The sequence below is a fragment of the Panthera tigris genome, chromosome C1 (assembly GCF_018350195.1).
Source record: "Panthera tigris isolate Pti1 chromosome C1, P.tigris_Pti1_mat1.1, whole genome shotgun sequence".
In the NCBI taxonomy this organism is placed as follows: domain Eukaryota; kingdom Metazoa; phylum Chordata; class Mammalia; order Carnivora; family Felidae; genus Panthera; species Panthera tigris.
Window position 1 is genome coordinate 211,506,894 of NC_056667.1, and position 15,124 is coordinate 211,522,017.

Sequence of the window (15,124 nt, forward strand, 5' to 3'; positions counted from 1 at the left end):
AGGCTCCTGCCCGAGTTTTGGAGGACGTGACTGGCACTTTCAGGAACTGGGGCACTCCCACTCCACTTACATACCTAGCGCCATTCCCAAATGGGCACTGTGTTCCAGCTCAGCCTCCCCTCCTGCGTTTCCCCCTGCAGTCCCGTGTTGTGCAAGCACCCCTTCCTGTTCCACAGCTGGTTGTGGCGGCCTCCCGCCTCCTGTGGCCTCTTCTGTCCCGTGGCTAAGGCGTTTCCTCATGCCTCCCACTGTGGTTGTTTGACCTCTTCCAGGTCACCTCTCCCTGAGGCCGCTCGCCAGAGGGGCCCGCCTTCACCTTTCAGCTGTCCAGCTGTCCGTCTGTTGTCCCGGGGCCCGGGAGGGAGGCTGGGGGCAAGTGGGCCTGGCCTTAGGTTTCCAGCCCCGAACGGTGCCTTCCACGAAGTCAGGGCTCGGCGGCTGCTGTGGGCTTCAAGCCACGGCCCCTTCTCTCCCACCCTCCGGGGCTGCACGCGCCTGCCTGTGGAACAGCCTTTTCCAGAGCAAGTGCCTAGAAGCACTAATCCCACAGCCTTTCCCCGTCCCCAGAGCCAACCGCTGATGTATTAAGTTTGAGACGTGCTGTGTTCTGAGACGCTGAAGACCCTTGAAGAGTCCGGCCGGCACGTCTGCAGACGCTTTTGACCAAGGGACGCTTCGTCACGTTACACCTCATACTGCGTTCTCGAAACACTGTCTGACGTCACATGTCCTGGCAGAGCTCCTCATCCTGCTGTTGTACGTCCTCGCCCCCACCCCGTGACCCCTGGCTTCGAGAGCAGTCACAGCTGAGAGGCCCGGGCGCAGGTGCTTCACCTGCAGCGGAGCAGCGATGGAGGCATGATGCTGCCGTGTTATCTCTGCGTGGGCAGAAATTCCTTTCTCGCATATTCAGGGGGTCCCGAGAGCCTTGCCCTGAGCCTGGCACAATGTAGGTGCCCAGTGAAGAATTGACGGGTCAGGATATTCGTTCTGCGGGCTTACACCTGCACTTTGAAGGGTTCATACTGTGCTTCCTCAGATGGGAGACCACCCCCTGTCCATTCACCTGTCTGCCATGGAGCACATGGCTTCCCTCTGGTGCCCCCCGCCCACAGAGGCCTTTCCGGAAGCTCCCAACAGAAGGTCTGGAAATCACACAGTGCCCAGTGGGGCCGCATCAGGGCCTCTTTGGCAACTCCTCGGCAAGGGGATCCATTCTGGCGCTTGTCCATCGATGTCCACAATCCATTGTTAGCTCGTGAGGGAAATTATTATTATTCTGACTGCGACTGATGACCCTGGAGCTTCTCCCGTCTTTCTCCTCCTGAGTTATTCTTTGCCATCCACACTGGCTACACACAGAGCGGCACCCACGGTTGGTGGCAATGACTTTTAGAAATCTAGTCCAAAGTAAAGTTTGGTCAGAAGATTGGAGCACAGCCCCTTTGGTGCTTGAGTGTTACTATTAATGCCTCCGTACAGCGGGTAGGAAGCAGCAGCTATATATAGATAGATCTATATAGGTAGATATATATATCTATATAGAGATAGATATATCCTATTGTGAGTTCTCCATTCGCTGGGCAAGTTTATCCTCAGGCATCACTGTTAAGGTCAATACCAACCTCCTAACTTAAAACGGAGCTCAGTACTTCCCAGCTCTGCCAGCCCTGTGTGTGTGTGGGGGGGAGGGTCTGCATGGATAGGCAGAAAGGAAGGGGGAGCGGTGCTCTTTCTGTGTGCTCTCCTGGGGGTCCACATCCAATGGGGCCGTTACTGCCACCACTTGCCAATAAGGCACTGAGAATTATTGATCATTGACTCTCCCCGTTGGATTGTAAGCTCTCTGAGAAGGGGGCTTTGCTTTTTTCACTGGGGTATCTCTGTGCCTCACCAAGCCCAGCAGGTGGGAGGGAATCAGTAAGGACTCGCTGCATGAATGAAATAGCACAAAGTCCTCTCTCATTAAGAGCATGCAGGGCCTTTCTTCCCCCAGCTCATCTTTTCGGGGTTTTTTTGTTTTTTGTTTTTACTTGATTGGATAATAAAACCTCAGTAATGTTTGACACACTGCCTTTTTAGTTATTAGTGTTTTTCAATTAATTTCTTCACAGGCCAAATAGAATGCTACAGAGTTTAGCGAAAGAGAAGCGCTGTTTTAAAAGATAGAAAGGGGGTGTCTAGCTGGCTCAGTCAGAAAAGCATGTGACGCTTGATCTCAGGGTTGTTTGTTTGAGTCCCATGTGGGGTGTAGAGATTACTTAAAATCTTTTTAAAATAAATGTTAGAAAACATTTTCTTAACTGAAGAAAGGGGTGGTGTTCATGAATTTTATTTGTGGATATATGATTAGTCGACAACATTAATTTAAAAATATCTTTATTTTGTGTATACATTAGCCTGATATTTTAACATGGTTATGCCCTTATTTGACTCACTATTTTGGCTTCTTAGTCTTCTTAATGTGTTAGATGAGTAATTTAGATGACATTTCAAACTTATTTTCTGAGCTACTTGCTATTTAAGCCAATAACAGAAATAGGCATTTCCGTTAATTACCAAAAAAAGTCAAGGGTTAAAAAATATAAAACATGGTCATGAGCCATTTAAAAATGAGGTTTGCTGTCTCCAAGATGGGAATCTGTGTGGCCTGTAAATACTATACAGTAGAAGCAGTAGAGACTGGAGTCCTCAGCCAGGGCCAGTTTATTAAATTTATTAAATTAGTCAAGGTTTCTGGAGAGCCCATTTGGGGATATCAGTCTTCGTTCATTCATTCATTCAACAAATTTGATCACATGCCTCTGTACGTCCAGGCACTGTAGCAGGTGCTGGGTACATATATTGAGGGTTACAGAACTCCATGTCTACTGAAGGAGAAAGGCACAGAAATAGTTGTAAAATTGTCACAGTTCAGTGTGCTAAGTGTGGATAATGACCATTTGAGAGCTGTTGTGACACAGAGGATTGAGTGCCACCACCTGCCCCTTCGAGAATGGCTCTATGGAGGGCTGAGATTTCTTGTCTTCTCCTCTACTTAACTTTTTTTCCTGGAGTTCCTTAAAACCTAGTCCAGGGGTGCCTGGGTGGCTCAGTTGGTTGAGCGTCCGACTTTGGTTCAGGTCATGATCTCACGGTTCATAGGTTCAAGCCCCTCATTGGGCTCTGTGCTTTGAGCCTGCTTCGGATTTTGTGTCTCTGTCTTTCGGCCACTCCCCGGCTCACGCTCTGACTCACTCACTCTCTCTCTCTCTCTCTCTCTCTCTCTCTCAAAAATAAACACTAAAAAAACAAAACAAAAAAAACCTAGTCCAAACATTATGTCACTTTACCTGCAAATAATTCAATGTATATATCCAACGGCTAAGGGCTTCACAAAACAAAAACCAAACATAATTATGATGCCAAATACAATTGGCACTAATTCTTCAGTATCACACAGTACCAGTGAGTCCATATTCATATTTCCCTTATTTGCTCAAAATGTTTTTTTACAGTTGGTTTGAGTTGGTCCAAGTAAATGCCACACACAGCATTTGGTTTTTTGTTTCTCAAGTCTGTTTCAGTACATGTTTAATACAGCATTGTTTGTAGTGGCAAAAACAAAACAAAACAAGCAATGAATGGAACAATGTTGAATGTCCATAAAGTAGGCAGTGATCTGGCCTATAAGTAAGATGAAAGGGGAATGGAGTGGGAGGGGGTTTTTCTATAAACACCTCTATAGTGTTTGACTTGGTACAAAGTGCATGTTATTTTTATACTCAAAGAGAAAACCTTAGTAAAGAAAAAATCAGGATAATAAAATGACTTTCATTGCTTTTGTTCTCTATGATATCTGACTAGGCAGCTTTAAGTGCCTCTTGAATTTGGTCCAGGGGGACCCACTCATGTTTTTATGGAGTATTCCTTGGAGCAGAGCCACAATGAACCAAGGGTTGTAGGCGGCTTGGGAAATACATCAGTAGTGTGTTGCTTAACTTCGGTTTGGGCTAATTTTTAAATCATGTATGATTATGGCCGGAGAATCCTGAGGGATCAAAAACTTTGCAAATCTGTTGATTTTATGTGAGTAAAGCGATTTAGGATTAATGCATTGCTCTCCCTGTTTATAACACAGCCTCTCTTCTTTTGTTTCCACACCCCACCCCCAGGCTTCAACCATGTTAAGAGCCTCCTTGGCACCAGGGTAAGTCATTGCCCTTAGGAGCTGTTATTATGGAGAACAGCCCTGGGTAAAACTAGAATTCAAAGTCACTTCAGTAAACATTCATCTTAACAGCCTAGCTTAGAGGAGTGCCTTTGATTAGCTAGACCTCCAGTCTAGCTGGATATTAAAGGAAGTGCCAGTAATTATAAGCAAGATTATTAAACTAGAGGTATTTTTTAGTATTAATTCTACTTATTTTGGAGAGGTAGCATCAAATGGAAAAATTCATTGAATTGTTCCCATGATACTGTATAGAATCTTCTGTCATAGGGCAGTCAGCAGAGTGGTGCAGTGTCTGAATTTCACGATCTCTGCTGGCTCACACTGTGACCAGAGCCACAGGATAGCTTTGTCTAGGCCTGAGCATTCCTACCCACATCAGTTAGGTTGTCACCCGTGTGGGGGTCGGATGCAAGGGAGCTTCACCGGGCATGTATGTTGCAGTAACAAGGAAGTTGAGAACCTTTAGCAAAGGCGCGAGGAGTAGAGTGGCTTCTGTTGGCCCCCTGAGCCCCCCTCGTTATGGGAGTTCGGGGGATACAGTCAGATGACTCAGACACCTGAGAGAGACACAGCCTGCCTCCTCCCTCAGTCCTGCCTGAGTCTGACACTGACCCTGCACTTTGTTCCCTTCAGGTGGTGGCTGTATAATGTCATGCTTAAGAGCACAGACTGCCGGGGCTAAAATCCCACCTCTGCTACTGGCTCTGTGACCTTGGACCACTTATGTAACTTCCCCGTGCCTCAGTCTCCTCACTTGTAAAATGACACTAATAATAACTTTCTTTTTTTAAAAAAAATTTTTTTTAACGTTTATTTATTTTTGAGACAGAGAGAGACAGAGCACGAACAGGGGAAGGGCAGAGAGAGAGGGAGACACAGAATCTGAAACAGGCTCCAGGCTCTGAGCTGTCAGCACAGAGCCCGACGCGGGGCTCGAACTCACGGACTGTGAGATCATGACCTGAGCCGAAGTCAGACGCTTAACCGACCAAGCCACCCAGGCGCCCCAAAAGTAACTTTATTATAGGATTATTGTGAGGATAAAAATGAGTTAATATGTATAAAGCACTTAGTACAATGCTGGGGATTTAATAAACTCCTTGGGTGTTTGTTAATGTTATTCCCAACGGTATGAGAAGCAAGGTCACCTGCAGAGAGTAAAGGGGGGTAGTTGGTGGAGGGGCTTAAGAGGACAAAGGAGAAGGTAGGACACAGTTTTCTTGGACAGTGGGAGAGTGGCTGGACTGCAGAAATGTGGGGTTTCTCAGCAACTTGGTTGGCAACAAATTCAGCCGGTAATATTGACGTGATGGGCGAGTAACTGTGGCCTGCATGTGACAGGGAAGTGCTATTTCCAGCCATAGGAAGTTCCCCAGCTATAGGACAATTTCAGACTTGGCTTGACAGATGGGACTTTTTTGTCTAGAACAAGTCCTGGTTTAAACTTCAAATTAAAAAATCTTTTTTTCATTTTGAAATAATTTCAAGAGCTACAGATATTGTACAAAGAATTCTCCTATACCCTTCACCCGGATTCCCCATGTTAATATTTGACACAAGCCCAGGGCAGTTATCAAAATCAGAAAATTAACGCTGGTACCATACCATCTAATCTACAGGCTTCACTCACGTTTTACCCGTTGTTCCGTTACGTCCTCTGTCTGGTCCAGCATTCAGTCCAGGACCATATGTTGATGTGGTTGTCGTGTCTGATTCCTTTACTGGAAATCATTCCTTAGTCTCTGTCTTTCGTGGCCTTGACACTTTTGAAGAATACTGGCCAGTCATTTGTCATCGAAATTTTTAAAGTAGTCTGTGTTCATTTTCAAGCACAGTAGTATCTGCCTCAGGAAAATAAGTGTCAAAATAGTGTGAACATGTGCGTGGCTCAACTGTTTGATGTACCAAATAGGACACACTCCTCCCAGGGGTATTTACTGAGATCTCATTTGTGGCCCTGTTTTCTGGCCTTTTTCCCTGGGCCCTTGAAGAGGATTTCATTTTGGCTTTTAAAATTTTACATTGAAAAAAACTAGCACGGGGCCACCTGGGTGGCTCAGTCGGTTAAGTGTCCGACTTTGGCTCAGGTCATCATCTCGCGGTTTGTGAGTTCGAACCCCGCATCAGGGTCTGTGCTGACAGCTTGGAGCCCGCTTTGGATTCTGTGTCTCCTCCTCTCTCTGCCCCTCCCCTGCTCATGCTCTGTCTCTCAATAATAAATAAACGTTAAAAAAAAAAGTTGTTTTTTTTTAAACTAGCAGGTAGGGGTGCCCGACTGGCTCAGTCGGTAGAGCATGAAGAAAACTGACAGGATCCTGAACACTGCCTCCCAGAGGTATTCCCTCAGTTTCTGTCCCACCCTTCCAAACTAAGGAAACGAGTGAAATAGGTGAAGGAGACCGAGAGGTACAAACTTCCACTTACAAAATAAAAAGTCCTGGGATGTAATGGACGGCACAGGAACTATAGTCAATAATATTGTATTGCCAATTTACAAGTTGCTAAGAAAGTAACTTCAAAGTTCTCATCACAAGAAAAGGCGTGGGAACTTGGTATGGTGACAGAGGGCAGAGAGACTCAGTGCGGTGACCATTTCGCACTGTGCGCGAGTCATCATGCTGTTTGCCTGCAAGTAATATAACGTGTCCCCGTTACACTTCAGTGAAAAGCAAAAAGAACTCTTCATTTTTGCGTCTTTTCACCCAAGTCCTCCTGAGCCCCCCGTCAGTGTTGTGCAGTTAGTGTTGATAATAGTATTAATGTTCCGTGCACAGGATCGGGAGAACCATATTTTTGTTTCGCTTTTGGTTTTTACTTGTTTTACGATGAACTAATTACAAATCCCCAGGGAGTTGAATCCCCAGGCCCCCAGTGGTGGCCTCTATGACGAGTGTGACATGAAAGCGAGGAGGTGAATGTTGCTCCAGTCCCGTAAACCAGACCATAGGCCTCGCTCCCTTGTCACTCGTTCTCCCTTCTGTCCAGTCCCCTCCTGTTCAGCCAGGCAGACTGGCAAGACCCTGGGAAACCTGGCTTCCCCCCGGGGCTTGCCTGGAGTCCTCTCGGCCAGGGTCTGCCAACTGTCCTGCTTGCTGCCCGTCTCACAGGCGGGAACCCGCGCTACCTCCTGGCACACCCCTGCGCCTGCTCAGGGGTCAACCATGACTCTTCACGGGTGTTTCTGAACCCGGTCTGTCCTTCCCCCGGTTAGGTTCCTCGGGTTCGAGAGGCACAGTGACCTCGGGTTTTTAGGAAGAACGCTCGGCCCTGCTGACGCTAATAGTTTTTGGGCTTTGCTCCAGGTTCTAAGGAGGACGTTGAGCGCTGCAGCAAGTGCTGGGGCCTCCGAGGAGATTTCATCCCTGTCGGATGGAGCCCGGGCCTAACGGGAATGCAGTGGTTTCTAAACCTGGTTAGGCAGGGACTCCTCGTTTTGGGGAAGATGTTAAACAAAACCCCAGTACGTACCACAGGAGAGACAGAGCAGGGCTAGTTGACGCCGGGGGTGGTGGGGAGCCTAGAACCAGCCCTCTCTGTGGAAGCCTGGACCTAGTTCCGGGAGCACGGAAAACAGCCGGGCCGCCGCTAGCCTGTGCAGCTCGAGACGGGGGTCCCGATACTCAGGAGGTATAATGAACATGCCCTTTTGCCCTTTTCTTTCTCTTTGAACTTGTGTTGCCCAGTAGGAAGCTGAAGGATGTCCCATTGCTGCCCTCCTTGGATTATGAGAAACTGAAGAAGGATTTGATTTGGGGGAGTGACCGCTTGAAAGCCTTCTTGTTGCAGGCTCTGCGCTGGGTACGTACCTTAAGGGAGAAAAAGGCCATGCTGGTTTTCTTGGCTGGCTAGCTCAGGTGTATCTTGTAACCCATCTACTAAAAATCTGTCTTCACGCTGCCTGCTGGCACCAACAACCTCTCAGGATCGCCTTGCCTCTTTGTAAAACCCCCGTGTTGACATCACAGTTGCCATTGCCTTCCCTCGGTCATTTCACATAGGCAGTTTCTTTCTCTCTCTCTCTCTCTCTCTCTTTCTTTCTTTCTTTCTTTCTTTCTTTCTTTCTTTCTTTCTTTCTTTCTTTCTTTTTCTTCCTTCCTTCTTTCCTTTCTTTCTTCCTTTCTTTCTTTATCTTCCTTCCTTCCTTCCTTTCTTTCTTTCTAATGTTTATTTATTTATTTTGAGAGAGAGAGAGAGCCCCCAAAATATGCAGTTTCAAGACTGCCCCTGTCGCCTGGTCTGGAGCCACACTCCTGGCCAGCGCGGTCGGCGTGTGAGTGCCCAGAGTCATTCTGACGTGACAGCTTCACCAAGACTTCTGCATTCAGGCGTTGCCGCGTGGCCATTGGAGCAGACAGCAAGGGTGGACGCTGATGAACCAGTCTTTAAGGGAAGCAAAGCCCAGTCTTCACACTGGTCCCAGTTAAGCCAGTGGTTCGGGCTTTTTGGTCTCAGACCTCTTTACACTCTCAGAAATTACTGAGGACCTGAAAGCCTTCAGTTTATGTGAAATTTATCTACAAACATTTGTAATATTAGAAATGAAACTGAGAAAATGTTAAATATTAATCCATTTAAGATGAACAATGAACCCAGAACATAACATAAATGACACTTTTTTTTTATAAAAAACTATTTTCCGAGCAAAAAAATTAATAGGAAAAGCAGCATCCGTATACATTTTTGCAAATTTCTTTAACGTCTGGTCTGATGGAGGACAGCTAGATTCTTACATCTGCTCCCCCATTCGATTTGTCACAGTGTCACCCTTCATACAGCCTCTGAGACATTTACTATGAAAAAGATAAACCGTATGTTAGTATTATGAAAACAATCATGACCTTGTAGGCTCCCTGAAAGGGCTTTGAGGACCCATAGGGTTCCCAAGATGACACTTTGAGAACTACAGGTCTAGGCCAGTGCTGGTTGGCTCTTTAAATGATCCGTTCTAACTTATCCTGTAATCGTGTCAGACTCCTCATGGATCCCTGAATCTCAGGTTATGTTGCCATCAAAATGCCTCTGAGCAATTTCCCCGTCTCTGGGTGGAAAAAGGCTGCCTCACTTGCTCTTCTGATGGTTGGTGGTGCTTCCTGGAATGTGGTCTCGAGCATGCTCTGAGGATGACTCTAGCCTCAGCGGGAAGAGTCCTGCGATCGGTGGTGATGCCTGCCTCAGCGGATGAGGTGGGCAGCGGGAGTAATCTCGGGGGGCCATCCCTGCCCCAGATGTCGCCTCTCTCTGCTCAAGTCAGCAAGCCCTTTCCTTGGCTGCTAGATTGTCTGCCCGGCACGTCCTCACAGTTTGTGCTGCTGGGCTCTTGGTGAGACAGGGTAGTCCTTGGCTGAATGAATGACATTGTCACAGAATAGTCAGGAAAAGTAAACCTGTGTCTTATGATTTTGTCTGTGTCCCACTCCAGCCCAGCAGCCCCGCATGTGACACTCTTGGCACACCCTCCTTTAACAGAGTGCCCTCTCCCCTCAGGGACTCCTGCTTGGCCACAGTGGGTCCAGCCTGTCAGCGACACCTGCCTCCGGAGGCCTCCACCTTTTGGTTCTGGGGGGATCTGCCGCTCTTGTCTTCTCACCATGTGGTCCTTTACACACCCAGTGCCTCCTTGGCCAGAAGTAAGGCCTGCAGTCTCAGGGATTGTTAGGAGGATTTTCCTGGAAAAGCAAGGACATTTGCTCACTTTAGTTATGTGATGTTCTCGTGTTGTAATTCATACCTGTACACACCCATATGTGCACACGCACACACATTGCACACACGACATTTTCTTTCCTTCTTTCTTTCTTTCTTTTTAATGTTTATTTATTTTTGAGAGAGAGAGAGAGAGAGAGAGACGCAGTGTGAGCAGGGGAGGGGCAGAGAGAGAGGGAGACACAGAATCCGAAGCAGGCTCCAGGCTCTGAGCTGTCAGCCCAGAGCCCGACGCAGGGGCTCGAACTCACAAACCGCAAAATCATGACCCGAGTCGAAGTCAGAGGCTTAACTGACTGAGCCACCCAGATGCCCCACAACATTTTTTTTCTAGCCCTATGGACATGAAGTAAATTCCTCCTTAACCCGAGACTTATGGCTCTCAAGATATACAAAATTCTACGCATCTACACCCTACGCACACGCACACGCACACAATATTGCTGCAGCAGTCTGTATAGTAGAAAGTCTAATTTGTTGGCAACACATTTGCTCCAAGCCCTCTTCCACCTGCCCTTTGTCCACCCCCATCACTGAGCTCCACTCACCTGCACCCTGCATTTTCACGCCTCCCTGACCTTTACCACACTTCCTCCCCCATCCGCCATGCTCACATTCCCGTGTGGTGGCTAATGGTCTGCTCATCCTTTATGGGCCAGCTCTTGAGGCCCTTCCTGGCAAAACCCTCTCTAGATATTGGTGAGCTCTCCTTATCTGTACACTTGCAGTCCGGGCATTTTACCACTTCACTTCTCTGGAGATTCCACGTGTGCAGGTTGATGCCTACGTCACCCATGAGGAAATACGACATTGTAACTCGTTAGTTGACTGGTTGGCTGGGTAACTAACCCTCCCCACCCGGATATTATTTACTTTGGTTAAATGTGTGGTTACCGGTACTGCCATTTAAAAGATGCCCGCTATGGGAACATTTTCTCCATATTAAGACTTAGATCGTTACTTTTCTTTTTCTTTATTCTAGCGCTTGACCACATCCCATCCTGGAGAGCAGAGGGAGACCGTTCTGGAAGCCTACATTGGCAACGACCTCCTGGACTGTCACGGCCACGGCCAGGTCTGCAAGAGGAGGGCCAGAGCCCAGCCAGGGCCTTTATTTCGAGGGGATGATCTTAGCAAAAGGAGGAGGCTTTACTTTTTATGAGATTTTCAGTCTAGTGACTGTATGTCAGCCTTGAGCTCCTGTTAGCTGGTGAGATCTGCTATTCACCCCACACATTGGCCCACTTTTCACCTCTGGTAGAGTCCTAAACAGGTTGAACTGCCTGATTCAACTCTGGAGCTCTTGCCTGTCGTTTTTCCTTTTCCCCAAATCCCAACTCTTTTCCTGACCCTGCCGAGTAACCGTGAGTCCCGCAAGCCCAGCATGATTTACGGCCGGCAAGGCGGGTAAGCCAACCCAGTTGTTTTCATCTGGGCCCGACTTGAAATGTGTTAACACTATGTTTGTATATAGCTTCGGACCAGATAGGTCTGACGATGCAGTGGGGAAAGTATGGGATTCAGAATGAGATTAACTGGTTTCAAACTTCTGCCCTGCTGCCTCTGAGCCAGATTAGCTTAAGTACATTACTCTTAACCACCTCTGAGAAGGAGCCTCACCTGCCTTGTGAGGTTGGGAGGATGATTGCGTTTGGTCACGTGTGGGAAGTACTTGACCCAGTGCCCAGCACAGAGTAGCCAAGGCATGGCGGTTCCCCTCCCCACTCCTCACCCCCTTACCTGTTGCCAGCACCAGGCTTCGCTGGACAGGAGGAGGAACGAGCTCTTGAACATGGCATATATAAAGACGCCGCGTTTCATTGTCCCACTGAATGTTTATCCAAAATGACGTAAATACTTTATCTTCCTATTGTTAAGCTCACAGCGTGTGCGCTGAGTGGAATATCGATACCCCTTAGGCTCGCCGATGAGACGGCACCCTGCAGAAACTAATCATGTTAGTTGTGCCTGTTGTGCACACAGGCAGTAGCGTTTGAGAATTCTGAGTTGCCAGTTTATTCTTTGAATGTAGTTTTCTTACTGCTCCCATGAAAGAGTTATGTTAAGTTTAAAAATCGTCTCTCAGATTCGTGACTTATTTTCTTTTATTTTTATTTCTTAAAAAAAATTTTTTTTAATGTTTATTTACTCCCTTTTGAGAGAGGGAGCGTGCATGCCAGTGGGGGAGGGGCAGAGAGAGAGAGACACAGAATCCAAAGCAGGCTCCAGGCTCCGAGCTGCCACTGCAGAGCCCAGAGCGGGGCTCGAACTCACAAACCGCGAGATCATGACCTGCGCTCAAGTCCGACACTGGACGCTTAACTGATTGAGCCACCCACGTGCCCCTTTTTACTTCTGCTTATATTTATAATGGCATTGCAACCAACTTATCAGACATGAAGCAGTTGAAAAATACATTGTTGTGACTTTATAAACTCAAATGCAAAGAGTAAATTCAGTTGGATCTTTCTGAAACTATCTTATTTCATTGAATCTGAGATGCATTTTCCCCCCATGTTAGCATCTGGGAAATTGGAATGTGTCTAATACTTGATGGCCTGTTGTAGTTTAATTGGCTGCTTTTCTTTCTTGGTTGTATATATAAAAAAATAATGTATCCTCTAATGAAAGATGCCTTAGGTTTTCCTCTCTCTGTTTTCTCTGTTCTTTTTCTGAATGTGGCACCTCTTGAACTGCTTCTCTAATTTTCTCTTGTGTCTCATGTTTTCCATATTTTTCTTTTTGCTTTCCGGGAGATCTCCTCATCTTTATTTTCTAACCTTTTAGTTGAGTTTTTCATTCTCCCTTTTTATGACATTCTGTTTCTTCATGGACATAATACAACTTCTTGTATCTCTGAGGGCATTAGTGACACATTTGCGCTTATTTCTAGTTTTCTTCTCCCTTCACCGTCTCATTTCCTTCAGGTTGTTCCCCCATTTGTTTTGACCTTATCTATCGCCCATATTGGAAACTTATCTTGAGTTTCTGATAGACCTTGTTTAACTCATAATGTTTTGAGTGGGGGGAGTGAAAGCCGATTGGAAGTTGTGAATGCGAGGGTAGGACCTGTAGACGCAGTGCTCCACTGGAGGGTGAGCCAGGTGGGCTCTCTATTAGGAACCTCTGATTTTAGGATCTCTGGTTCTTTTCTCTTGGGCTGGTCATTTTCTTCTAGGAAGAGTCTTCTGTTCTCCTACCTAGAGGGTGAGGATCTGGGTGCAGTGTTCCGGGACTCAGGTAGGAGAAGAGGACAGGGTACTCCCTGTTCAGCATTCTTTCTGCATTTAGGCACTGCCCCTTACCCCCTTCTGGTGTAGAAGTCCTGCTTACCTGGGCCAGGTGCCCCCCCGCCCCGAGACCCTTTGTGCTACCCTTGCAAGAGACCAATGGGGGGAAGTATGCGGTAGGACAGTAGTGTGGGAGCAACAAAGTGGGATCTAGCTCCTGCTCTAACAGCTTTCATTCATTCTTCTTTATTTTTTTCCCTTTTGAGGGTTAAGTGCTGTAAATTGGGTAATTCCTCATTGTCCATTGCTGCCTTTGAGACTTGACATTCTTGGGTCTGCTAAGTCTGTTACTGCCCTGCATTCCTGATTCCGAAATTGTGTTACATTTCTTGTGCTGTCTCTCTGTCCTTCAGAATTCGTGTATTTAAAAAAAAAAAAAAAAAATCCTGGGGCGCCTGGGTGGCTCAGTCGGTTAAGCGTCTGACTTCAGCTCAGATCACGATCTCACGGTCCGTGAGTTTGAGCCCCGCGTCGGGCTCTGGGCTGATGGCTCAGAGCCTGGAGCCTGCTTCCGATTCTGTGTCTCCCTCTCTCTCTGCCCCTCCCCCGTTCATGCTCTGTCTCTCTCTGTCTCAAAAATAAACGTTAAAAAAAAAAATTAAAAAAAAAAATCCGTTCACTGTAGTTTTACTGTGGTTTGCAGGGAGCAAAATTAGATGTGTGCGTTGGAGCTATCATTAACCTGGAAAAACATTAGCAACAGCAATAGCCAACAGTATTGCCTCCCTTGTGCCAGTCACTGTCTAAGTGCTCTGTGTAACTGGTTCTTTTTTTTTTTTTTTTTTTTAATGTTTATTTATTTTTGAGAAGGGTGGGGAGAGGGGCAGAGAGAGAAGGAGACACAATCCGAAGCAGGCTCCAGGCCCTGAGCTGTCAGCACAGAGCCCAACACGGGGCTCGAACCCACGAACTGCGAGATCGTGATCTGAGCTGAAGTGGACAGTTAACCGATTGAGCCACCCAGGCGCCCGTATAATTCGTTCTTTTAATTTAGAAGGCTGAATAACTTATTTTTTGTCAACTCTCATAAAAAATCAGTTGGAAATGGAGATTTCCAGATGAAGCGTTGGCTTCAGTCCCTTTATTTCACCTCTAATAAATTGACACGGAGGAAGGGAAGAGCAGACCCAGAGAAGGGACGTGTGTTTACCTGTCACTTTTCCTTAACCTCATCATTTTCCTCTTTTGCTGTGTTTCCCCCACAGAGGAGTGTGCTTCAGCTGCTGCACTCCAAGAGCGAGGTGGTGCGACAGTACATGGCCCGGCTCATCAATGCCTTCGCGTCCCTGGCGGAAGGTAGAGCGTCAACTTTTCCTCCCAGAGAGCAGCTAGGTCTTATTAGTGCTTTTTATTCCTTTGAAAATTGACGTTCTTCTTCACGTTTCTTAAAGATGCTCTACGTCCCCTCCATTTATTCCCGTTTAGTGCATCTAAGGTGTTTTGTGCAAATTGGCTGTTGTCCTTTTGCTTAGTTTATGTCAGAGCAAATTTTGATGGTTTTAGAGTTTACTTTATAAGCCTTCTGGTTTTATTTTGTGAGCTTTCTGGTTTCGTAACCATAGTATTTCACTGGCTTTCAAGTATATAACAGGTAATGCATTTTCTAGTTTTCTGCAAAATAAGGTTAGTGAAATAATCAAAGCTGATTCCAATAAGCACTGCACCATTTCCTTCAAAGGAGTGTAACCTCTAGGGGCTCCGGCCTGGCTCAGTCGGTGGAGCGTGTAACTCTTGATCTTGGGGTTGTGAGTCTGAGCCCTATGTTGGGTGTAGAGATTACTTAAAAATAAACTCTTTTTTTTTTTTTAAGCCTATAATCTCTTAAACCAAGAGGATTTGAAAATTCCAAAGATAATACATACCAAAGCTGAATTCAAGATGATTTTACAGGGTGCCATTATCTTCCATTAAGTTCTTC

General features: G+C 46.6%; 1 protein-coding gene across 12 annotated transcripts in view; it reads left to right on the forward strand.

Annotated features, from left to right (window-relative positions):
* The window catches only part of ARMC9 (armadillo repeat containing 9), a 151,953-nt gene that overhangs the window by 46,789 nt on the left and 90,040 nt on the right, over nt 1-15,124 (forward strand). For 11 of the 12 annotated variants that reach the window (XR_006220985.1, XM_042995612.1, XM_042995619.1 and 8 more), the window contains 4 exons: nt 4,155-4,189; nt 7,897-8,011; nt 10,899-10,991; nt 14,412-14,502. Coding sequence is in view for 11 of the 12 variants with exons in the window: in XM_042995612.1 (XP_042851546.1) it covers nt 4,155-4,189; nt 7,897-8,011; nt 10,899-10,991; nt 14,412-14,502 (334 nt within the window). In the remaining variant the exon portion in view is untranslated. The remainder of the gene's footprint in view (nt 1-4,154; nt 4,190-7,896; nt 8,012-10,898; nt 10,992-14,411; nt 14,503-15,124) is intronic. The other variant, XM_042995618.1, reaches the window with a different exon arrangement.